Below are 27,277 nucleotides of genomic sequence, written 5' to 3'. Positions count from 1 at the left end.
TTTAGGTCAGGATCTCACAGTTTGTCGGTTTGAGACCCAAGTTGGGCTCTATACTGACACTGTGGGGCCTGCTTAAGATTCTCTCTCTCTCTCTCTCTCTCTCTCTCTCTCTGCCCCCCATCTCTTTCAAAGTAATTACATAAAAAGAAATTTTAAAGAAAAATTAGATCCTTAAGTTCTTATATCAACATAAAAAGAAAGAATAAACATAAGCAAGTTAAGTATTCAAATACAGTTTGCAAATGAAAAATGAAATAAACCTAAGGAAATAAAGATAAAAGATTAATAAACTTAAAAAAGAAATTAATGGTTTAGAAAACCAAAAACTGATGGTGCAAGAGCTAGTTCTTTATAGCCAAAAATAAATAATTAAGGGAGTCACAGATGGAGAGACAGATCAATTAGAAAAGGTCATTAAAAAAACTGGCCATGAAAAAAGAAAGAAAACACAAATACACAAACTAAGAAACAATAATCAGAATTTAGAAAAAATTTCAATAGTTCTAAGAGATTAGTCTGTTCAATTCTATACAAATAAGTTTCAGATTGTCAGTGAAATGATTGATTTTTAATAAAATCATTATAAGCCACTTAGTGGCTTAAAACAACAGAAAACTTTCTCACAGTCTCTGGGTTGGTAGCCCAGTGTCTTTTAGCTGAGCCTCTGCTAAGAATCGCACAAGTCTGAAATCAAATTTTGAGCCAGCTCTATCCTTATTCACAGGCTCAGCTGGGAAAAGATCCGTGTTCAAGTTCCCTTGGGTTATTGGCAGAATCCATTTCTTTGTGGTTGTGGGACTGAACTCCTCACTGTATTGGTTTTCATCTGGATACCACTTTCCGGTCCTTGCCTTTTGGCTCCTTCTTTGACCCTCTCACAACATGGTAGCCTACTTCCTCAAAACCACCAGTAGAATTTCTCTCCTATTTCAAATCTTCCTATCCGTTTCTTCAGGAAAAGCTGAGTCCCTTTTTTAGGACTCACCTGTTAGGTTTGACCCTCCCAAGATAATCTCCTTTTGATTAACTCAAGGTCAACTAAAGTGGGACAATAATCATATCTGCAAAATCCCTTCACCTTTGTCACATAACATCACCTAATTGCAGATGTGAAATCCATCATATTCACAGTTTGTAGCACACACAAAGCAAGGAGATTATAAAAGGACATGTATACCACGGTGTGAGATTTGGGAGGGGAAGAGGGGAGGAGGGGTTAGCGAGGAGCATCTCAGAATTCTGCCTATCATGCTGCCCAATGACCACAGAATAGAGAAAAATTTCAAAAGGCAATCTCCAAAACATAAAGAACCAAATGTTATCAGTTTCTTACAAATCTTTAAAGAATGCATACTGTAATGTTTTCCAAAAACCATTCTTCAATGTTAGAAAAGAAAGAAATCTTTACAATTCATTATTAAATTAATATATAATATTTACAGCATAATATTGATAGCAAATTCTGACCAAGATAGCATAAAATGATAGAGAAATACACATATTTTACTTGTAAATATTAACATTAAAAACTAATAATAGATAAAGAAGGTGTGGTATACATATATAATGGAGTATTACTCGGCAATCAAAACGAATGAAATCTTGCCATTTGCAACTACGTGGATGGAACTGGAGGGTATTATGCCAAGTGAAATTAGTCAGTCAGAGAAAGACAAAAATCATATCACTTCACTCATAGGAGGACTTTAAGAGACAAAACAGATGAACGTAAGGGAAGGGAAATAAAAATAATATAAAAACAGGGAGGGGGGAAAAACAGAAAAAATTCATAAATATGGAAAACAAACTGAGGGTTACTGGAGGTGTTGTGGGAGATGGGTTGGGTAAATGGGTAAGGGGCACTAAGAAATCGATTCCTGAAATCATTGTTGCACGATATGCTAATTTGGATGTAAATTTTAAAAAATCAAAAATTAAATTAAAATAAATAAATAAATAAATAACTACTAATAAAAGCTCACACAATGGGGTAGCTATTCAAAGATTAATACACCAAAATAAGTGTATCTTTGATGGATGTGTTTCAATATTGGGATACGTATTAACGTAATTCAGCTTGAGTGCATTTTATTTTATTTTGTTCTATGTTATTTTATTTTATTTTATTTTATGTTATTTTATTTTATTTTGTTTTGTTTTGTTTTATTTATTCTTATTTTATTTTATATTATTTTTGTGGTCTTTGTAGAAAAATAAAATTTATTTTGAAGTTGTGCTCGTCACAATTGTTTGGTATAAACTATTCATTGTTTTTTTCACATTTTTTTAAATATAATTTATTGTCAAATTGGTTTCATAGGGTGATGGTCATCTCCATAGGTAATATAGAGGAATTTAATAAACTTTTGCACTCCACATTTGAACAAAATACTTAATACTTAGCAAGATTAAATGTAAATGCATATTTGTAAAATGGATGTATCTCAACTTAAAAACCATCAGCTAGCTTAAAGAGAAACCTCTAGGAATTAAATTACTATTTAATATCATTTAATATTATTCTAGAGATAGCAGGCAATTCCATTAGGTAAGAAATGATATAAGAAATATAAAAATTGGAAAGGAGGAGTGAAATTTTTCATTAACTGCAGATAATATTACCCTATATCTACCTGAACAATGCAAGGGAAATCGACTGGGAAAATACTATAAACAATAAGAAATTTAGTAAGTTGCCTGGGTAAAATATTTATGTGGGGTGTGTGTGTATATGTGTGTGTGTGTGTGTGTAAATACATAAAAAACAGTAGCCTTTACATATACAAACAACCCCAAAAGAAGATACCATTTATAATAGCAGGGAAAAAGACAGCTAGAAATAAACAAGAAATGTCCTAGTCCTGATGAAGAAAGATTATAATGCTGCTGAGAGACATATAAAGACTCAAATACATGAAATTCATAAAGAAGACAATTCTCCCCAAGCATGCTCATAAATTTAATCTCAGCAAAAGTGGTAACATGAATTTTATTGGGGGGTGGCTAGACAGAGTGCTTCTACTTTATAAGTCAAAACAGATAAACAGAATAATGAGAAAAGTTCTGGAGAAACAATGATAGAGGGTTAATCACAGCTGATAATAAAATACATAATAAAATTTGCATGAATATACGGAGATATCTTTGGCACAGAATTTAAATAAATTCAGATAAATATGGGAATTTAGTATAAGATAGGCTTAACATTTCAAATCAAGAGGAAGATGGTTGATTTCTGAGTAAATAGTATAGGACAACTACTCTTCTAGAGAAAAAAAAATTAAATTGGATCCCTATATAACACTTCATACAAGAATAGATCCCAAGGAGATAAATCTTTTTTTTTTTTTAATGTTTATTTATTTTTGAGAGAGAGACAGACAGACAGGGCACAAGCGGGGGAGGTGCAGAGAGAGAGACAGGCAAAATCTAAAGTAGGCTCCAGGTGCTCTGAGCTCTCAACACAGATCCCGACCAGGGCCTCAAACTCACGAACTGAGAGATCATGACCTGAGCCGAAGTTGGATGTTCAGCCACCCAGGAGCCCCTAGAAGATAAATTATTTTAAGCATTAAAACTGAAAATGCATGAGAACTACAAAAATCCTGGAAGAACTGGAATGGGGAAGGCCTCTTAAATGTGACTTTAAAAAACAAAAAATCCACTAGAAGCAATGAAAGGAAAGATTAATTCATTCACATAAAAATTCTGCACCTGGGTGGTTCAGTCAATTAAGCATCAGATTCTGGATCCCAGCTCAGGTCATGATCTCACAGTCTTTGTGGGTTCAAGCCCCGCATCCAGCTCTGTGCTAACAGTGTGGAGCCTTCTTGGGATTATCTCTCTCCCTCTCTCTCTCTCTGCCCCACCCCCACTCACACTCTTTCTCTCTCTCAAAATAAATAAACTTTTTAAAAATTCTGCAAGGAAGAAACACACGAAAGACAAATGGCAATCTGGGCAAAATTATTTGCAACTAATACCCTTAATACAGAAAGATCAACTACAAATCAATATGATTAAAGTTTTGAAAAGCCAAATAATAAAAATATTGAGACCGCTCACAGAAAGGACATACAAATGACTCTTAAATATCAAAAGTTATTCATTTTCAATTATGACAAGAAAAATGTAAATGAAAACTCTAATGATATCTTTTTCACCTATTAGATTGGCAACAATCTAAACTTTGATAACACAACACGTTGTCAGAGTGAAGGAAGAGACACTCTCAAACGCAGCCAATTACAGTAATGAAACGTTATATGTCCTCTATAGGAGCAGTTAGAAACAATCTTACAAACTGTTTAACGTGCCTCCCTGTTAACCCAATTTCATTTCTATTCTCATGACCCACAGCGAGATTCACACATGTATTCAACAACACACATACAAAGATGTTTATCTCAACTTGTTTTTGTTGATGAAAAAGAGGAAAACTTAAGTGTCCATAAGAGACTGGTTAATTATTATCTAGTTACAATGTGGACTTTAAATAAAACGCAACAGCTTTATTTTTACTATTAGGTGGGGGGATGGGTTGGATGAGTTACACTGTTTAAAGGCCCCCCATTTCTACCACGTTAAGCTTGATACCTGACTGGGTACCCATATACGGTCTCTTTGGGTTTTCATAGGCCCTTCACGTTGTTACTCTCTGAGTGAAGAAGGTTTAGATTGGGTGGTCAGAGCTTTAACGGTACGGTGGTGAGCATAGATTGGGTGGTCAGAAAGACCTTTAAAATACATCCAAATCTGCCTTAATATGTGAATATATATTGGGGTGCCTGGGTGGCTCAGTTGGTTGGGCGTCCGACTTCGGCTCAGGTCATAATCTCACGGTTTGTGGGTTCGAGCCCTGAGTCGGCTCTGTGCTGACAGCTTGGAGCCTGGAGCCTGCTTCAGATTCTGTCTCTCTCTCTCTCTCTCTCTCTCTCTCAAAAATAAATAGACATTAAAAATTTTTTAAAAATATGTGAATATATATTTACATGGATGTTAGAACTGCTTACGTACAAACTCTAGAGACAAATCCAGGTACAGATAGACCAAGATTTCTGAGCTAAAGCAAAGACATTGGTTCACTTGAAAACCCTCGAACAAAGAGAATCTGCAATTCGTGCAGTGGTGTTCTCAGTCTTGGCCTCCCTTCCATACGTAGGTCTGGACTGCAGGGAGGTTCATTTCCCTCTTCCTCTCACTCCTTCAGCCTTGAGTGTCTCCTAGCCAGCCGCCACCATGCCACTGCTCGCGGCAAATGCCCCGTGTATACATGACTCACTGATTAGATTCTTAGGAGAAATTACAGAATAATGACACAACAGCATCCCAGAGAAGGTTTTTCTCCCCAGGTGACTGTCCCCAGGCCAGTCCTTCTGTCCCCCAGTGCCCATGCTTGTTAATCTCCACACCCTTGGTTCCCAGGACTTAGCATCTAGTCCAGCAGCAAAAAAAAAAAAAAAAAAAACCTATAGTTTTAATTAATAAGCATTTCTCACTTTCTCCATAGTTGCCTAAAAATACAAAAAAACTCCAAGGGTGTTTAATTTATACTCCTGAAATTGTTTATTTGCCTCCCTAGAAGGCACAACTCCATCTCATTTTAGAAATGCACGCCTTTTCCCTTAAGCCACCTCTGTATAAACTATCAGGACAACGCTTTGTACAAATGGTTTTGTTAGAAATAAATTCAGGCTTATAAAGTGTGCTCATTAGAAGTCCTTTTTATGCCAAGGATGCTTCTAAAATATTTTATATACCTTCTCATTGCTTTTATGAGACAGTATATTAGAGGTCTCTTCTTATCTCAAGCCTGCAAAGTACCTCAAAGTATAGTTGCGGTTTATATCTAAAGTGTGACAGAAGCCATTTTATGGCACACTATACCTTCAGATACACAAGAAAATATCCAGAGTTGTTCCTGTGGGGTTTTTTCCTACAATATTTAGCCTAGGTGACATAAAAATAACCATTTTAATTCAACATGCCCAGAATTGATCTTCCAAAGACAATATTAAAATGACTCTAAACTCATTCAGAAACTCAAAGATAAACAGAAACAGCTGTTAAATGTCTCGCACGCTAGTCTGAGATTCATTTCAATTACCCGACAAAAGGTACCTCAGGTGTAACAGAGCATTTTCAAGTTAAATTTTATGTCCATTAGATACAAACCTAGCGGCAAGTCGGAATTCCTTCCAGTTGTTACTTCCTTTATGTCTGACGGCATTTTCCTAATTCCCTGTTTAATTTTATTTTAGCTTTTATAGATGGTTGTAAAGTGGGCAAAATATAACAATTTACACAGCATTCAGTACCTGTATTAAGGTCAATTTGACTTCCTGCTGAAATTGTTTTCTAATACAGATATTTTGTTCAAGTTTTTGTATTTTTCTGGCCACCATTCTTCCCTAAGAAGAAAAATGAGATACAGTGTAATCACTGCAATTCTTCTGGTGTGTAAATCTGTATAAAGCAAGTCACCTTGCCCCCCAGCTCAAAAGGCATATGTATAGAAAGTAGGCAAAAAAATCTCTCCTTACGATTCTCAAGCCCTTCACCCCAAATCTCAATAACAACACCATAGACAGCCTCAAAGTATATATACACATTGACTGTACAGATATAAGAATTTGTTTTCTATATTCAATATTTTCTATATTCTACATCAGGGTCCACAACCTGCAACATGCAACATCAATTGACCCACAACTTCTCTCCTCTTCTCTAAAACTGTGAGAGTGACAACTGAGAATACAATCTCTACCTCTCTCACACACGCACATTGCGTGTTGTCATATGCCCTGACCCCTCTCAGAGTGATCAGCATGTGTATAGACAACAACCACCCCATAGAGACCCAAAATACCAGAAGAATAAAGGTGGGCCATATCATGTATGGTATGTATATCTTGTGACCGCCATTCTTGAGCACTATTATGGGCCGCATAAGGGTACTATGTGAATTACTTGGTCCTTACAACCACCTCGTGAAGTAAACACATGACCCCAGCTTGATAGAAGATGACAAGAAGACTCAGAAAAGGGGAGAAAACCTGCTCAATTCAAAGCCCTGTGTGTGTGTGTGTTCTTTCCACTGTTCCAGATCATAGAAGTGTATCAATTTCTCTCCCAAGATAAAAATAACATGCAAACGCCACTATGAACCTTTAGGAGTGCTCACATTTTTTTTTGATGACATTTCTTCATATTGAATATTACTTTAAAAAAATGAATTGCCTATCCGCTGAAGCTTAGAAGAACTTTTGCTTTGCAAAAGTTTTTGTTTCAATGACAGTTCCTCTGAGTAGCTTTTGACTAATGTGCTAATTTCAAAGTACACCCTTGACACTCTTAGACTCTCAAACTCTCACTATGCAAAAAGAGACGGTGTTTTTTTGCTTTGTTTTGGTTTGGTTTGGGTTTTTTGATACTTCACGTTACTAGAAGACAGAAACCCAACTCAGCCTAACTTAGAGGTAAGGGGAAATTGGAGAGAACACTCATGAAAACAAACCAAAAAAGTCAAGGAAATGGGTGAGCCCCTGGGAGGCCTGGAAATAAGGCCTCAAATACTGCTAGAAACCTTTCTTTGAAGATCTCCTCTTTGTCTCTCTCAGCTTTACTCCCTCCAACAGACTCTGCTTCCACCGCTCAGACTTGGCCTCTGGAAGCTCTCTCTGGCTTTTATTTTCTGCTTCACTACCAGAGAGGTAGTTCCAGTCTAATGACACCTCAAGGAAGAAGTTCAGTTCAGTCATGTTCCTGCCCCTGCCATGAGGAAGGTATTATGATTGACAAGCCAACTACATGGCCAAGGAAAAGCACATGTTTGGACAGTTCCCCAAAAGAAAAAAGTTGCTGTTCTAATATAGAAAGCCAATTTTTAAAAGTTTTTAAAGAACTTGTATTTGTTTTTAGCAGATGGTGAATCCAGAAAATTTAAGCAGTAGACAAAATCAGGAGACATATGGAAATAATGATAAAAAGCAAACAGTTTGCCTCTAATGCACCTTCTAAGCTGTAGAATAATGAATTAAGGGAAATGAGGGATTTTGTCCTTAGCCATAATATTTTACCTACAAAGGCACTTTTAAGATGTTCAATTGTTTTTCTTTCTTCTCCAAGACTTAATGTTTTAATAAACCAATAAGTGACGTATCTTGGGGGTTTTGCTCCAGTCCCTACCCTAATCACTGTTTTTAAGACTGCTACGTGCGACTGCAAAATATGAACACTGCATCTTCAAAGCAATGATCTGAACAACGTACCCTCTGACGTCCTGCTATCCCTACCCAGGCCTCTTAAAAGCTCATTAAGTGCAAAATAGTTTGGGTACAATCTTTTTTATACGGACATGACAGAGCTTTTCTTACTTTGAAGAAATCCTAAGCAGATGGTTCAAGAAATGAGAGCTTCTCCCCCGAGACTAGAAACTACCATGTCCTCATTAAAGACTGTAGACACATTTACCAATTTCTGCTTTTATTATATTCTGATCAACAAATAGAAAAGGGGGGGTGAGAAAGGTCGAAATAAGCTGCTCTTTTTTTTCCTCCTGATCTCACAGAATAACCTCAAAGCCCAAGTTTTCTAAGAATACAGCAAAGCAATGGTGCGTATGGGTATATCTCCCCTAAATCAAGTCAAACCAAAGATGCAGTTTTTATTACATCTAGCCCAGAAGAATAGTTTAATGACAGACATGGTGTTTTTCGATATCTGCACACCAAAGCTTTTTAGGTTAACAATTAATATTTTAATTCCTAGATAAATGGTAGTGAGCGACTATTTACTCTTGAGAAGGTTTTCAAACTTAGCCCATCCAAGACCTACCGTACAATTAGAGAGTGAGTTTCCAGTCCCAGAGATAGAATTACTTATTTGTAAATAATATGTTGTATTTTTGACATTAGCCATTTCTTTACTTTATAATAATCTAGATATGAATGAAAATAAGCTCGAGAGCTTATTACCTTGAAATTCGTATTTGAGTATGCTAGAGATCACAGCTGTTGTTTTATAATGGCAACTAAATGGTGGAGTATCGTTAAACAACTCAATTGTCTGGAATTAACCTCACTTTATACCAATAGACCAGTAATTTGTTTATTCAATAAATACAGAGCACCAACTATGTGTCAGGCATTGTCCGAGGTGCTTAGACTATATCACACAATAAAAGACACAAAGACCCTTGCCTTTTTGGGACAGAGGCAGACAAGTAACAACATAATAAGTAAGTGAGTTAGCTCCTGAGTTAGAAAGTGGTAAGTGCTGGTAGGACAGAGAAGGAGTGATGAAGACTCAGGGTGCAGGATAAGAGGGTGTTTGGGGCAAGAGGATTAACGCTAAGACTTGAAAGAGAGGAGGGATTTAGCCATGTGGAGTTCTGGAAGACAATTTCAGACCGAGGGAACAGCCAGTACGAATGCCCTAAGGTAGAAGGGTATCTGGCGTGTTGGAGGAATAGAAAAGAAGCCAAATGGCTTGAGCAGAGAGAGGCATGGGAAGAAGAGTAGGAAATAAGGTTAGAGAGATAGCAGGTTTTGGATTGAATGGACAAATAAATAATTTTGAGAATTTAGATCACCGCTTCCATGTATATACTATGTTTCGTATTATACCCGAGAATAATATTCCCTTACTATCCTCCTGACAATCAATTTCTTACTGAGTCTGATTTCATATTTCACATGACTGGTATAACTGTATGATTCCATTTAATTTCACATCCTCTATGTCTAAATTCCAGTTTGTGACTGATAGTGAAAAGTGATTTTTAAAAAATAAGGCAAGCATTCAATTATTCAGTCAATTTGAAATACATTACGGAAAAAAAATGCTCCGTGCTCATTCATGAGTAAAATAACATTGCTTTACAATATTTATGTTGTCAAAGGAAGACACAGTATTTATACATTTAAGACACTTCTCCAAGAATTAAATGCTTTAAGCATGGCAATGCCATAGTTTTGGTTTGTGTTTTAAGAAATCATCACATGATACTACCAGGAAGTGTCTTTTAAAAATTTAAACCACATCTTTCAGAACAGATAAAGAATTTGATAAACGCCAACACAGCTGTGCTCTCTTAAAGAACTATGTTGTCACACGGTCACCTAAACATCTCTCTGTAGCACGTCATGATGTGCACACTTCTGCTTCTACTGAAATAGGCACTGTTATTGGAAGATGGAACAAAATAAAGAAGTGTTTGGTGATGTCCATAGTATAGAACCAAAAAAAGTCTAAGATTAGAGACAATTGACTTGGTGTGTTTATGATGAAGAGTAAGTTGGCCCTGAGCTCGTAAGAAGCAACACTAAATTGGAAAAGCTTTAGGGCTCCTGCATAAGTAAAAGTGTAAGTGTAGTGGAAATAGAGGTGATCACACTCAATTATTCAATAAATATTTATTATTTACTATGTGCTAAGCCCTTCACTAGTAGCTGGCGATATAATAAAATAGTAATATAGTAAAACAGTCATGGAACTATTAGTCTAGTGAGGGGAGACCGACACTAAGCAAACCATTATGCAAACACACAAATCCTTTAACTACAGTTACTGTCTCTACTTGAAAGAAACTGTTCAGAATTTTGAATTGGTCACATATCATGGCTCCAACATAGTGAACAAGACTGGCATATGGTAAATGCTCACTATGTATTTGTTTACTCACTCAGTTAATGAATTATGTGAAAGGGAAGTACAGGATGGAAATGGGAGCATAAAACGGGAGTCCTAACCAAATCTGGGGACTCAGTGGTGACAGTGAAGCTGAAAACTGGAAAATAAATAGGAAATAGACAAAGGATAGGAGAGAAGGGAAAGGGCAAGAGGGAGGGGAGAATTCCTTTAGAGACAACAATTTAGGGCAGCAAGCCCTGAGGAAGGAAACTCAGTGCTTCTTAAGGAATTAAAAATAGCCCAAGAGAGTCATGATCTCACGGTTCCTGAGTTCCGCATTGGGCTCGCCGAAGTCAGCAAAGAGCCCGCCTCTGATCCTCTGTCCCCCTCCTCCCTGCCCCTTTCCCACAGGTTCTCACTCTCTCGCTTTCTCTCTCACTCTGTCAAAATAAATAAATGAATTTAAAAAAAATATCCTTTAAGCCCACAGAGAGTATGTGTAAGGAATCTCCCAGCCCACACATACTCTCTCTGGGCTATTTTCAATTCCTTATTTGTGCTGGGAGTGGGGAGGGGGACAGGAGAGAGTGACTGACAGACACATAAGCAAGGGGTCAATAATGCAAGGCCTTGGAGACTTTATGGAGAAGTAGTGACTTGACCTTAACAGCAGTAACAAACACTGAAGGATTTTAAATGGAGGTGTGACAGATTCATATTTGTAAGTGGTCATAGTAGCAATATGGAGAAATACATTTTAGAATTCTATAGTTGCCTTAACACGGAATTTAGCATAAAAGAAAATCTGGGGGCACCTGGGTGGTTCAGTCAGTTAAGCATCTAACTCTTGATCTCAGCTCCGATCTTGATCCAGAAAAAAAAAAAAAATCTGAGAAGTTTCCTGAATTTGACTTAACTGTAAAGAAAAATTTCTGATGGGAAGAATCTTAAAAATAAGAGTAGGCGATCAATGGAAAACATGAATTTTGATTCATTGGAGACTGTGGCAGGCGGAATTCTGAGATGACCCTCTTCCTTGCTTTACTCCCACAATTATGTTACATTACAGAGCAAAGCAATTTGGCAAACGTAATTCAGTTTACTAATCAGTTCACATAGTTTTTAGAACTATGGTCCTGGTGGCTTAACCTTATCACATGAGCCTTTCAAAAGCCCAGAGTTTTCTCCAGCTGGTAGCACAAGAAGTCAGAAAGATTTAAAGTGTAAAGACTATTCTATGTGACGGAGGTTAACCATCGCTGGCATGGAGAGTTCATGGGGCAAAAAACAGCAGTGTCTAGTCATCCACCAGGAAGAAAATGGGGGCCCCAGTCCTACAACTGCAAGGAACTGAATTCTGCCAACAATCTAAATGAACCTGGAAGCAGATACTTCCCCAGAGGTTCCAGTTAAGAGCTTAGCCCAGCAGCCACTTAGATTTCAGCCCTGTGAGACTCCAGGCAGAGAACCCAGCTGAGCCCACACGGACTTCTGACCCACAGAACTGGGAGACCATAACAAATGAGTGTTGTTTTCAGCCATTACGTTTGTGGTAATTTGTTACACACCGTTAGAAAACTTTTGCAGATATCTTTAAAAGCCGGATTATAGTGACCCTCTGAACAGAATTAGTTAGAATTTCCTTTCTGTGTGTCCAATAGGTTATTTTGACATATCTTAGAAAGGAAGGTAATCATGATTTATTTCACTTTCTATTGTGGCAATTCTTACTCTGGCAAAATCTCTCCTAAGGTATTTAGTCTACTTCTACCTACTTTCTACCTATTCTAGAAGACCATATGAACCAAAAAAAAAAAAAGTAGATTAACGTCAGAGGATGTAAAGAATTACCTGGGCCTTGTCCCTACACCTTACACTCATTTGTTACCATGTCCTAGTCCTACAGGAGAAATTGGCCATCTCCACCAACTGATGAGAGTAATAAAGCCACCCTTTTTTCATGATACATAAATACCCATGCCAACAAATCAGTATTTCCCAGCTAAGATGATAGTATGACAAAAAGACTTCTTTGCCTTGACACTTGTTTACCTTTGACCAAGAAAGACTGACATTTGATTACACACAGGACTAACATTCTCTGCCCTCCAATTGCCCACCCATTCATCTTTTGTATATTGCTTCCAAATATTACCTCTTTAAAATGCAGAAATAATAAAAGGAAATAATCTCTCAGATAACTACATCCACTATATTTGATCTAAGATGTCAGAATAGACAGGGGGAAAAAAGTTCATTAGAGCAGACCAACTCCTATAAAAAATCCCAAAATCTTGGTAACGACCTCAGCTGTCTTTGTCAACAATTTGTTTAACACAGGTTCACTGCAGGAACTTCACAAGCCAAATAGAATAATACAGGATAATATCTCTTAATGAGTCAATGAAGAAATAGCATACTCCAAATCAATGACAGATTAATCACACTATTGTTCTAGGCAAGGGGACATGAGAGGAATAAAGTCCAAATTTAGTTGAAGTATACCTTTATAGGAGAGATGGCTTAGCCACCCTTGGACTGACATCAGCAGCCAGGTCCCCTGTTACTAGAGCACATTGCTGGGGGACAAGGGTGCCAGTCTTGACGGGCAAGAAGATTTTCAAGGGCTGCTGCAAGGCTTTAGCCACTGCTGGTAAAAGAGTCACCTTTACCGTGGCAGGAGCTACTTGCCCCAAGGTCTTAGGAGAGCTATTTTCAATGAGCCAAGAGTTTCCTTGCCCAAACAGGACACTCTCAGTCCACACAAACTCTCGATATTTATAGTCAAAATGCCGCCTATCATTGTTGCTTCTTCATATGCTATTGTTCATAAGCCCCTAGTGAGGCCCCTCAGCAGCTGAACTACTGAGCTCTTTTCAGTGAGAACAGATGAGATGATGACGTTCTGACGCTATTTACTCCATCTTGTATCAAAACAAATTTACCTCTAAAACAACCTCTTTTTTTCTCCTTATCATAAACAAGTGGATTAAAACAACTTCCTTAAGTCATAAACAGTGAATTTGAAATCACACCAATACATGACAGGTACCAAGGTTACATTGTAGAGGAGTATGTGCAGTGAGAGATAGTATGGTGTCCAGTTTTGGAAAATACAATCTCCCACAAAGTCTATCTTAGAATCACTGAATTTCAGTGTTCCAAAGGACTTTGTAACTTAAAAAATGGCAGCCAGCAAACCATGGTCCTTTGCCTGTTTTATTGAAATATAGCTAGCCATACTAGGGTTGCTTTTCCAAGAGAAACCATATGACCTGAAAAGCCCAAAGTATTTATTTTGACTTTTACAGATGAAGTTTGCTGACTATAGATAGAATATTGATCAAATATATGGACACTGGAGTTAGACTGCTGGCATTCAAATCTCCATCCTTCAGGATGGCCAGTTACATGGCTTTGGGCAAGTTACTCAGCCTCTAAACTACCACTCTCACAGCTATCTAATTGGGGGAAATAGTAAAATCTGTCATTGATGTTGTGAAGATTAAATAAAAAAGGGCACAATACACACTCATAAATGCTAACTCTTATTATTAGGATTATCTTAAAATATCAGCTAGGTCAACTGTCCACCCAAAGTTACATATTTGTCTCCAAAGTGTCTTCTACTACAGATTTCAACACATCTAGTGAGGCAGGAAGCTCATTTAATCATTCTGTTAGAAACTTCTTCCTTCCACTGCATTGAAATCTGCCTTTTTTATAGCTCGATGCTATTAATCCGATCTCCTTGAGGTGCTACAGCACATCTCCTCCAAATACTAGGATCTTCAAATATTTGAGAAGGGTTTCCCTGAATTTTCTTATCAAGACTACATATCCTCCAGTTCTTTTCATTATTTCTTCTAAAACACAGTTTGTATCTCTTTCTCACTTTGGTAATTCTTTTCAGAAGGAAATACAAAGTATTTACCTAGAAATTAGCATAAGACTTCAGACAGATAGTTTCACACCCTTACTCCCCAAACTCTCCATATTATGCTGGTGATGTATGTTTTATGCTACTTAGTCTTTTTCCATTCCATCCAGTTCTGGAAGTGTTGATATTTTTAGATACAAAGACCTTACGTTTGCCTTTTTTATGTGTAATCTAATATAGCTTCAGTCTCTCCACATCTTTCCAGATGTTGGTACTATTGTTTAGAATGTTCACTACCCCTACCAGCTTCATATCATCTTTGCATACTTCTGATGTCTTGATTTAAAAGATGAGTAAATATCCCATTACATTAAAATTGATACTATGGATAGTCCTGAACTCATTTAGAGCAACTGAGTATTGTTTTAGTAATTGAATTGCCTTTGCCCTTGGACTTCTATCACCCTAATCACTGTATATTTACTAGTCTTGCTTGGGGTGTCATTCCTTTTAGTGAAAGAAGTTGGAAGCAAATGTAAGCTAAGACATAAACAGCTTTCTTTCTCTCTTTCAATATTACACTTTAAGACAGGCTGTGTATCTGTATTAGTCAGGGTGCTCCAGAGAAACGGAACCAACAGCATATGGATATATTAAGAGAGAGAGATTTATTTTACAGAACTGGTTCATGTGATTGAGGAGGCATGGTAAGTCTAAAACCTGCAAGGTAGACTGGAAGACTGAAGATCCAAGGAAGAGCTGCAGTTCAAGTCCACAAACAGTCAGCTAGCAGAATTCCTTCTTGCTAGGGGGAGGTCAGTCTTGGTTCCATGAGGGTCTTCAATTCCTTGGATAAGCTACATTACAGAAGATATAATGCTTTACTCAAAGTCCAATTTAAATGCTAATCTCATCCCCCCCCCCAAAAAAAACAAAAAAAAACAATAACAACAAAAAAACACCTCCATAGAAACATCCAGAATAATGTTTGACCAAATATCTGGGCACTGTGGTTCAACCAAGTGACATATTAAATTAACCATTATAGTATCTAAGTCTTTTTAATCTTTTTCTTGAAATGAAAATAGCTAAAAGTCTAGCATATATTAAGCCTGTATTTTTATTGTCATAATTTGTCCTTTAATAGTTAAGTACACTGTTACATGAAACTGTGGTTAAGTGTGTGACTAAGTGAATATTCATGATAAAAAATAACCCATTAAATTTTGTTACCACATATAAGTACAATATTTTAACATATACCTTGAGTTTAATACTTCCTGAGTCCACATCAATAACCAATTGTTTTTTGTACCTAAGAAAAGATCCAGGGTAGGAGAAAATAGAATGCAACAATGATTTTTAAGATGAGCTTTCTTGGAAGTTTCAAAATGTGGATGTCACTTAAAGTATGGATATGTCTGCATTCTTTAATTCATTCACCTATTTTTAAAATTCCATTTTTTTATGTTTTAAAATTTTGAAATGGCATTTAAATTCCAATGCTATTTCTTCAAATGATTTCACAAGATTGTCAAAACAAATAGCTATATAAATGAGAAGATGTCTAAGTATTAAATGTCAGCGCACACAATGTTTGTGAACAAATTCTACTAGAATAGAAAAATGCCAAAATGCTATCTATGGAAATTAGACTTTACTAAACTCATATTTTGGTTCTAAACTTTTATGAATCTAGGTTTTGAAAAATGTGAGGTCTTTTTCTTGGTTAACTATTTATGATAAATAGAAATTATTAATTTAGAGATTTTGAGCAATTATGAGATTGTTTATGAATTCTACTAAGAATTCCTTTTTTTTCATATGAATTGTACTGTTCTCTTTTGTTATACTTTTAAATTTCCTCTCTTTAGGTTTGGATGTGTGGAGGAGAAATGTTTGATGTCCCATGTTCTAGAGTTGGTCATATCTACAGAAAGTATGTCCCTTATAAAGTTCCATCTGGGACCAGCCTGGCAAGAGTGAGTAACTGGGGATCAAAATAAGTTGGGCTTTACATGGCTTCCTGTAGGCAGCAGACCAAGCAGCCTCCTACGTCGTATAATTTGTGACATAGACTGACAGGCACAGTCTGTTAGAAACAACTGACCGAAATAAAAACTGCACCACTTACCATTCCATTTGGCAGGCTTTAGTATGTATAGAGTTTCTGTGTTCCTCAGAGTTTGATTTCCATTCCTTAAGGAGGGATTAACTATTATATTAATTCTTGTTTTTAATTGCTTCTAATTGCTTTCACATACATTATATTTAACCTTCACCTATACCTTCTTCGATTGGTATTCATATCCTTATTTTGTAGATGAGAAAACTGAGGCTTAGCAAGGTGGCTTGTTCACGCTCAAATGAATGATGGAGGAGGCAGTTTAAGCCTGAGTCGTCAGAATGGATGTCCAGTACTCCCCCAGTCCCCCTTCATGGAGTATAACAGGATACATAAGTCAGATGGAGAAAGGGGGAAATACGAGATGGGGAGAGGTGGTTGCCCAACCTCTGCTTTCTCATTTGCAACCAGAGCCAAGACTGCCTGAAATTTTACCCCATCCTCAAAATTCCACATTTGGCCAGTTGCAAGATGCTTTTTCAAATACTGTTTTGAATAAAACCTTTTTCATAGGCTAAATGGAAGGATGCCTTTTAGAATATTTTCATACATATTTGGGAGGAAGTCACAATGCCTTCTTGAATAATCCTGACAATTTCTCTGTTTTCCATGTTACTTTCTTCATAGCTGGGTTAGTTTTATTCACCACAGTATGTATCTACCACTGCAGAGATGCAAAATCTAGAAAAAAAAGTGTTTTTGCTACGTCCCTTTACACAGTATTCTCCTAGGAATCGAACCCTGAATTATTCATTTGGTTTTTTTACTACTAAGGCGTCAATAGATAACTATTTGGATCTTTTATATAAAGCTCAATAAACTCACAACCTTCTTTAAAATATAAACCAGTTCACCAGGTTTCATTAGAATATCAATCCCACCAAGGCAGAGTTTCTTCTGTGCTATTTGCTACTACACTCCCAGCACCTAGAACAAGACTTGGCAGGCACTCGACAAATATTTGTTGACAGGACTAATTAATAAGAAAAAAAAACTAGAAAATTCTACAGGCCTGTCTTACTAGAACTTAACAATGAAGTACAAAAATTTTTCTTTAAAAAAATTTTGTTAACGTTTATTCATTTTTGAGAGACAGAGTGCGAGTTGAGGAGGGGCAGATAGAGGGAGACACAGAATCTGAAGCAGGCTCCAGGCTCTGAGCTGTCAGCACAGAGCCCAACACGGGGCTTGAACCCATGAACTGTGAGATCATGACCTGAGCTGAAGTCAGAAGCCTAGCCAACTGAGCCACCCAGGCGCCCCAAATTTTCATTTGTAGTGAATCTTCTTGAGGAAAGAGAATTGATTCTTATTCCATTTCTGAGATTGTCAACTGTATGCATTTTCTTAAGCCACATCCACGATCTTTTTTTATAACAGTTTGAGTTCATAGTAATGAGGTTACATCACATACGCCTTTTTTTAAATGTTTTATTTATTTTTGAGAGAGCGCAAGCAGGGGAGGCTGCAGAGAGAGGAAGACAGAGGATCTGAAGCAGACTCTGCACTGACAGCAGTGAGCCTGATGTGGGGCTTGAACTCACGAACTGTGAGATCATGACCTGAGCCAAAGTTGGACAGTCAACTGACTGAGCCACCCAGGTGCCCCGGCATCACATACACCTTGAAGGGAAATAGTCATATTATTACTCCCTCCTCAAAAGTTTAATGAAGTACTCCATTAAGTAGCTATAAAAATATGCTATTTGAAAAAAAATCACAAAATCACAAAGCAATTACAGAGCTGTATCTTAGATAAGGACATATGATTTAATTTTGTCATAAGACTTAACACATATGAATCTCCAAATTCATTCAGGAAAACAACAAGAATTCACTAAAAGGTATAGCTTTGGGCACATATCACAAATCAGCCATGTGAGTATCATAAATCATAGCAGGTGAAACTACCCCAAAGATAATGATGTTGTCACTTGTCCCTCTCACTCACTCATATGCTCCCAGCTTGTGCCCCAACCTGCATCATTCATTTGCAGGATGGATGGAGTATGTGCTTGGTTTGTAGTCAAAATTAGAGTGTTCAAACTGGAAGGGAAAGTTGTGCTGATCCAGAGGGTGTGTTTTCAAAAAAATAAACCTGCTCATATATTTTCAAGAAAGAAATGAAGTACTTTTTCAAGGACTGTCAAATATAGGAAAGCTAGGGCTGGCACATAAAATTTCCAGCAAAAAGTGAGTGTGCCTTCAAATGAAAAAAAAAGTCCATACTTCTGAATTTTAATCTTTTCCACTTAAATTTTACTTGAGGGCTCATTTTCAGTTTTTTTCTAAACTGCTAGGGCAATCAGAAAGTCATAAATATTGAAGTTCAACTGTCAGTCTAAGGTACGTTTCATGATATTTTAAATAAAAAAATATATTAAAATGAAAAACAATTCTGATTTTTGTGGGAGAACCTCAACTACCTGCTACCCCTGCCGTCGTTACTAAATCATCAGAAATGATGAGAGACATTAAAGGTGTTTCAGATGCAGAGTCATGTCTATTCAATAGGTAGTTAATCTCTCCAAGCTCATTAGGAAATGAAGATGGAGATTTTAACTCTAAAGGCTTGTTTTCTTATTTTACAAAGCTCCTTTAATCCTTCAAAAACATGCACCTTTTATTTACGTACCTATGTAAACTGAAGATTCCAGCCAACCTCCAAACACACACACACACACACACACACACACACACGCAAACACACACGTGTGAATAGCCTGCCGTCCTCTAAATAGTTCACCAGTGTGTATTACTGAAATAAATTCAAATAATTAGTACCTTCTATTTACCTAGCATTACAGTCTGGTTGAAAGAGACAAGATAGCCATGTATGAAACCACTAGAGGACAATACAGGACAACAAGTAGTTGTTCAAACATATTGTGAAGATACGCATTAGCAGAGGGGGCAGGAGGGGGATGCGTTACCAAAGCTTTTGAACTGAAAGAGGACCTTCGAGGATACTTCAATTAAATGGACGAATTTCATAGAATAGTGGTTCCCAAGCACAGAAGCAGTTCCTGGGCCAGTTTTCACCCAGCCTCAGTGACCTGAGAAAAATAAGTATCACAAAGCTACATATATTCAATTTAGTAATATCCTTTTATGCAGCAATCAGAGGCTTTGGGTTTTTTTTTAATGACAGAATACAAGATGGATTTTTATTAGTGCCCTTATTTGGCAAAAATAAAAATTAGCATCCCTATGGCAGTTCCCATAAAATGCAAAACTCCAGGATACGGTGACTTACAATTCAGCTTCATCTGGGAATCAGAGTTTTCACTCATCATGAATAAAACTAGACATCTTACTGAGTTGGCTCCAGTGTTTGCACATTGGGCATTGTTGTGGCATCTTTTCACCAGGAACAAACAGCCAGTTCCTGAAAGAGGAAATGATTGTCCCTCTCGTTGTAGAAAGACTAGAACGTCCAAGAGCTGTAGTGATAGCTGTCCCTTCCTCAGGACGACACTGTCCTCGTCACAGAAGAGTGAGCAGCTCCTCAGTGAAAGGCCCAGCGAGCCTCTGCACAGGAGGAAGCGGCTGAGTGGCAGATGGGCGGAAGACCCTCCAAGAAGACCCTTCCTTCTGACAAGTTGTGATGTGAACCACTCGCTCTGTTGAAGGAGCAGCCATTACTGGCGCCTTGCAGACTTCTCTGAATGCAACTGTGTTTGGGGACAATCAAAGCCCACTGGACCTGAGACCAGTGGCTTTATGAGCAGAGACAAGACAGAGGTGCAGAGCCATCACCTCATGGATAAACATACTAGCTGATTGCAGCACAAGGGTAGTCCCGCGGATGCAAGTTGGCCCAAGGGAGTTTCCCCAGGAGGATCCTAAGCCACCGGAGGGCAGTGTTGCAGGCTGGGAGTGGGGCAGTCCTGGAAGCTCACAGGCTGTCCTCCCTAGCTTCAAAGTTTGCAAGGGATGCAACAGAATGCAAAATGAGGGAACTGCATACTTCTGTGGTTTGCCACTGACATAGTATTAATCCTTTTTTTCTTTTCTAAAATGCCATCTTGGATTTTATGGCAACCGTCATCCAAATTTCGAGATACAGCTGTAAAAGGAAAGAAGTCAAACCCCATAAAAGTCCTGTTGCACTGGATGGCCTATAGAACTTGAAAATGTAACTCTCATTAGAAAGGGTAAGGTTAAATGTCAAGTGAACAGAGTGGAATTGTGAACTGAGACACCTCTGTCCTAGGTTTAACCCTCCTACCAAACTGACCCTTATGGGAAGGCTTGGAATGAACAGGAGCAGTCGGAGTGGAAGGGCACAGGCTCCAGCATGAGCAACAATACCGGTAGGAAGGAGCAGGCGCAGAGAGTGAGAAAGGACAGTTTGGGACCTGTGGAGCTACACTGGGAATGTACATTGGAGGCAGACTCTCTGGAGGGCCCTGTGTGCAGACCACAGTGTGTTTTTTTTATAGATTGCACTCATAGTTTTGGGACAGGAAATGCCGGGATAAAAATAAAAGGGGTAATTGGGCACCTGGGTGGCTGAGTCAGTTAAGAGGCCAACTCTTAGATTTGGCACAGGTCCTGATCTCACAGTTTGTGAGTTTGAGCCCTACGTCAAGCTCTGCACTGACAGGGTGGAACCTGCTTGGGACTCTCTGCCTCTTCCCTGCTCATTCTCTCCCTCTCTCTCTCTCACCCTCACACACACACACACACACACACACACACAATAAGCTTTAAAAAAAATAAAAAATAAAGTAACAATAAAAAAAAATAAAAGCGTTAAACAGATCAACCAACAAGTAAATATTAAGTGGGAGAAGACTAAGGGAAGTAACATTTTGAACACAAGAAGCATTTGTAAAGAAAATTTCCTGGAAGGTTTTTATTGATTTGCCATGCTGTGCAAGGAGAGAGAGGTCAAATGTGGTTAGGAGGTTTTCATCATAGCTTCTAAGAAAAAAATCATATCCATACAAAAAATGGAGACATGCAAAAGGGGAAGGGGGAAGATGCTGAGATTAGTTTTAGATAAGAAGGGTGATAAGCAAACCCTTACATGAGTTCAGGGACGGCCAGATCCCAGAGACTTGCACAGACTTCCCATGTAGAATTCTGAGAGCCCACAAAAATCAGATTTTCTATACCAATAAATGTTCATTTCTGAAAAAAAAAAAAAAAAGGAATTCATCATGCCAGGCACTGTGCTAGGCCCTGGAAGTATAAATGAAGAACACGATAAACAAAAACTTTAACTTCTGATAACTAACGACCCTGATTAGGACAGTCAGATGGTATTGACACAATCCAGCAATTACACATAACAATCTAAACACCACGAGGGTGAGCTAAGGGTTAAATAAACATAACTAAATTCGCTATGAATGAGATCTGTATCTTATATACTTATTTGTAAACGGTTTTGTTTAGAAACAAATTATTGCAATTACAATTTTACGTAAGAGGAAGTATATCTCATATAACACATCCAGTGTTATTTAATACAATAACAATATATGTTCCATAGTAATAGATTATATTTAATGATCCTATAGGCCACACTGTGATCTACATCCAAGTTACAAATGTTTTTCACCTTATGCATTTACTTAGGGTTTCTTGGCAGAATGCAATGATCTTTGATGTTCTATGGTTATTATACTTCATGGGCATGAAGGTTAAACCTGACGTCTGAGGGAGAACGGTGATTTTGCCTCTATCAGCTATGAAATGACTTCTTAACCTATTTCTCAAGTTGTTTTTCTCCTGGTGTCATAACTCTGGTGACATCCAGTTCTTCTGACTCCATAGATCATCTCAGACTGTTGAAACTGGTTGGGGTGGAGAGAGGTAGAGGTGAGGAGGAGTAGGGGGGAGGGTTTCAGTGTGGAAGCCCAATCACCCCAAATCAATTAGGGAGTGCTTCCTCATCGTTCACCCTGGTACCAGCTATCCTGGTCTAAAGTAGCTGAAATGGAAGAACACAAGATCTGACATATGCAGCCCTCCCTTGTTTGTGTCAGAAAAATATATCAGTTGAGGAAAAGCTTTAGCAAGACCAAAATGACTACTTTGATATCAGAAAACAAAATCAGCAACAAGGCTATAGAGTATGGTGATGAATGGGAAATCTGCTCCCACAAATTGACCTTTCTCCCCTGATGATTATAAATCAGTTCACTCTCGTAAAACTGACCAACAAATAAGAGCTGTAACATGACAACCTTAGCCATCAACAGCAGCCAGCACCTCTTTCTATTTCTCTGAAAACTGTAGAGTTCAGGTGCTTTATTTGAAACTATCATCGAGTTCAGGGACACAGTGGCCTATCATGGGCTTTCTCTCAAAAAACAGAAAATGATGAATTCTTCCCCAAAGACTCAACCTGCATTAATGGCTAGGACTTCCATGCAGAAGCAGTTCCTCTGAAAACAATAACTATATCTAATTCTTCCTTATAATATAACAAAAAAGATAATAAGGCCATCTAATACTTAGGGCCAGAACTAAAGTTGATTCACATACTGCAATCATGTGTTAGTTTCTCTCCCTTCTTGGCCACATTTTAGAATATAATATCTTCTATTTATATGGAGCTTTTTATTTAAGAAGTCCAAGCATCTTCCATGAATAATATTTCATTATTCTTCATGAAAGTCTCCCTAAAAAACAGTCATAAGTTTATTATGTGACAATAATGTTTCAGTAAACCATTAAGATATGGTGAGTCCATTGCATGCTATAAAGATAAGGGTCTATCCTCAACAAAGACTCAGGCTAGAGAAATTTCTCAGTAAATATTTATTAATTGCCTACTATAGAGATGCACTGAGCATGCTACGTGTCTTAAGCCAGTAGCATTGAGCCTTTCCTGTTAGATCAAGCCATCCCTTTGTAATAGAATGTCACATCACCCAAGGACATTGCCCCACACTGGAGATAAGTTTCTGGTACACAACACCAATAGAGCACTCATAACTCATCCTTTAATGATGTCCCATTTTTAACACTTGACATTTTATGCTTGCATTGCATAAGAGGAAAACAAGGCAAAGTAAAACTACTCTGCCAAGGACCTAGAGAGAGGAGATGGGAAAACATGGAACACAAACTTATGTCTCGCTGCTTGGCCCTTATTTGTTCCCTTAATTCCTAAACCACTGGTATCAGAATTTTTTTAAGTATCCACTTTTTTTCATCTGTTTGCTTAACAAATAACAACAGAATCACACATTGTCTTTAAAAATTTTTAAACAATATGGAGGTAAAACATGGAGTGTTCATACCAAACCTAGAGACTCTAAATTTCTTTTTCATGTGAAAAATATCATGAAAAGAACATGTGAGGGGAAGACAACAATATTATTTTGAAACTCAGCAATTTTCCACAAAGCTTCTCAAAACTAACTTTTAGTTTGGTTTTCTTCCTATTTATTTGCTCTACATATTGCTCCCCAAACTCCCACAGATGCTATCATCTTCCCAACATTAAAGCATTCTGCTCCGTTTAACTGTTCCAAATATCCCTCAGTGCTTTCCCAAGTTTAGCTCAGCTATGACTTGTGAATCAAGTATCTAACACTTTCTGAGGTGCAAAACAGAGCTTGGAATTGAGACAAGTAATCTCTAAACCATAAGGACAAAAGTCAGCATTTCCTGATCTATCTAGTGAGGACCAGCATTTTTCATGAGTTTTTTGTTGAGCCTATTGGCAGATTTTATAAAGTAAATATGATTTATTTAAATGGGGATCCTAGGTATTTACATGACAATTAGCTGTCATGAGTAATCATACTCTTACTTTGTCATTCTTAACAAAATTAAAATGGGAATTATTTTCTCTTTCCAATGGTACCTTTTCCAGTCTGCTTTTGGCTACTCCTTCCCCTACCTAAAGTACCTTGGCACTTGATGTTGTTAGTTAGCATTTATACAGCTTTCTTTTTTCAAAGCACTTGAGAAACTACATGGTGAGCCCATTTGTGGGCTAGGGGGGAATTATAATTGCATTTTTATCATTATCCCCATTAGAACTGAACATTTTCACAACTCCACTGGAGCCTGAGAAAGGAGAAAGCTTGCTTAGATAAAGTAGGCCCCTGCTGCTATAAAATTAAGCTACTGAAATTTAAGCAAATTTAAATATTTAGCATGCCATAATCTCAATAACCAAAAATGCAACTCTTGCAAGAGGGAGTTGGGCTGGCTGCTTTATAACTCCACCTTTCAGGACCCCAATGGAATGAGGAAGCCACAGGAGTACCTGAATAGAAGGGTCTCATTTTGTGGAATTAGATTCTTACCGTAAGATGTGTAAATGCACAGTGGCACTGTGCTTCAGGCCTCTGCCATTTCATTTCCATTCTAATTACCTTTGTTTCTAATAGTTTCTTAGTTCATAGCAAGAATTCCATTTCCAGGGAAATTAATGTACAACATGGCAGCCATAGTCAGTAATATTATAATACATATTTGAAAGTTGCCAACATGGTAAATCTTAAAAGTTCTCATCAAAAGGAAAGAAAATTATAACTTTGTATGGTGAATTGATGATAACTAGATTTATTGCAGTTATACACTTTCCAATGTATGCAAATATTGAATTATTATGTTGTGTACCTGAAACATAATGTTATATGTCAATTTTACCTTAATAAGAAAAATCTATTTCCAATTTCAGTTCCAGCCCAAGTATATCTCCTTTTGACGTTACATTTGAGATGAAAAAAAAAGTTCCATTTGATATTCTATAAAGTGAGAAATGGTCAAAGCCAACTGCCAGCTTTGTGGTTTCTGGATGCTTTTAGTGTTCTAATTCTGAAAACAGTTTATAAAAATAAAATTTCACAGATGACCTAAACTTTTAACATATAATTTCCAACCTAAGGACCCTACATGAGCTATTAAAAACATATAGGGTTTTTTTGCCTGTTTTGACAGTATGAAAAATAAAACAGGGTCTACTAATAACAAATGGAATAAATACTATAGCAGCATTTAGTTTAACCACAGTTGGCTTGTGGTGAATGTTCGTGTGATGTAACAAAACGTTTGATATTCTCTTTGGTTGATGGTTGGAAGTGCTGGTTGCGATTTATTTTTTTAAAAAATAGCAATTGTGGGGTGCCTGGGTGACTCAGTAGATTGAGCATCTACTTCGGCTCAGGTCATGATCTCGCGGTCTGTGAGTTCAAGCCCCGTGTCAGGCTCTGTACTGACAGCTCAGAGCCTGGAGCCTGCTTCTGCTTCTGTGTCTCCCTCTCTCTCTGCCCCTCCCCTGCTCATTCTCTGTCTTTGTCTCTCTCTGTCAAAAATAAACATTAAAAAAACTATATTTAAAAAATAGCAATTGTATTAATAATAATTATTTACCAATAAGACCACACTGCCTTTTGTACTCAAATTAATTGTGATAGCATGAGACTCCGTGGGCTTGATTGCCAAAAATAAGCGCCCTTCAGATTATCCCCCTGATGTCTCTAGACCTCCCCAAAAGGCTTCCTCCCACATGCTTACATACCTGCTTGTCAGATGCAGTATCCACTCTGCCTCACCCATGACTTGTTTCTTCTTTGTGCTCCCACTTGCCCCTTTCTTGCCTGTGAAGCTACTGGAGAAGCCATACGTCTTCCGCCATTCACAAGAAGAGCATCAACAGCTCATGGTGCTGTCTCTAGAGAAACCAACACTTCAGTTCTCAAAGTACCAGAACTTACCTGGGTCCTGGATAAACTCAGGATGGTTGTCTTTTAGCTATGGGCCATTCACCCTCACTTGAACACTAAAGACTTCTGTTTGTATTAAGCTTCCTTCAATAATTCCAATAGCTATTGGTTATCTCCACTTCCTCCAAATTTCAGAAAACTAATGATGAAAAATAATTCCGTCATATTCCAATCCTCAATCTCAGCCAAATACAGTTTTAGGGGATAAAAACATATAAAAAAAGACAAAACAAAATAGAAACCATACTTTCACTTTTGTCCCATCATACCATGTTTTGTTTCTGAGGCTAGGTCACAAAGGCACTGCTGCTTCCACCTTGTTCTCTTGTGTGACTTGATTTGGGGAAAACAGTCATCACATCATGATGAACACTCAACAGCCCTGTAGAGGTCCATAAAGAGGAAAATTGAGTTCCCCTACCAATAACAAGTACCAGTTTGTCAAACGTGTAGCCACCTTGGAAGAAGATCTTCCAGCCCCATTCAAGGTTTAAGATAACTGTTGCCTGGCAAAATCTGGCTGAAACTCCTGAAAATCCAAGCCAGATTGCCCAAACCACTCCCAAGTTCCTGACCCACAGAAACTGTGAAAGATTTTTTTAAAAAGGTTTGTTATTGTTTTAAACTATTCCATTTGAGAGTGATTTGTTACATATTGATAGATAAGGATAATACATCTATTTCTGTTTAACAGTTCTTCATCAGCAACAATCAGCCCAACTTTATCTTTAAGGGCCCTGATTACCTAAGGTGACCCAACTTAAGCTTAAACATTAGGCAAGGTTATGCCTCAAAGACACTATCAATAGGTAAAACAGAGTGAAAAGGCAACTCACTAAATAGCAGAAAATATTTGCAAATCATATATCTGATAAGGGGTTAATATCCAGAATATTTAAAGAACTTCTACAACTCAACAACAAAAAAGCAAAAAACCTG

General features: G+C 37.6%; 1 protein-coding gene across 1 annotated transcript in view; it reads left to right on the top strand.

Moving 5' to 3' along the window:
* GALNTL6 (polypeptide N-acetylgalactosaminyltransferase like 6) overlaps window positions 1-27,277 on the top strand; it is a 1,205,642-nt gene that overhangs the window by 1,080,191 nt on the left and 98,174 nt on the right. The window contains exon 10 of the mRNA XM_003984859.6: window positions 16,387-16,494. Coding sequence (XP_003984908.1) covers window positions 16,387-16,494 — 108 coding nt within the window. The remainder of the gene's footprint in view (window positions 1-16,386; window positions 16,495-27,277) is intronic.

Source organism: Felis catus, chromosome B1 (assembly GCF_018350175.1).
Source record: "Felis catus isolate Fca126 chromosome B1, F.catus_Fca126_mat1.0, whole genome shotgun sequence".
NCBI classification, from domain to species: domain Eukaryota; kingdom Metazoa; phylum Chordata; class Mammalia; order Carnivora; family Felidae; genus Felis; species Felis catus.
Note: the sequence above shows the minus strand (reverse complement) of the source record. Positions and strands in the feature narration are given on the sequence as shown.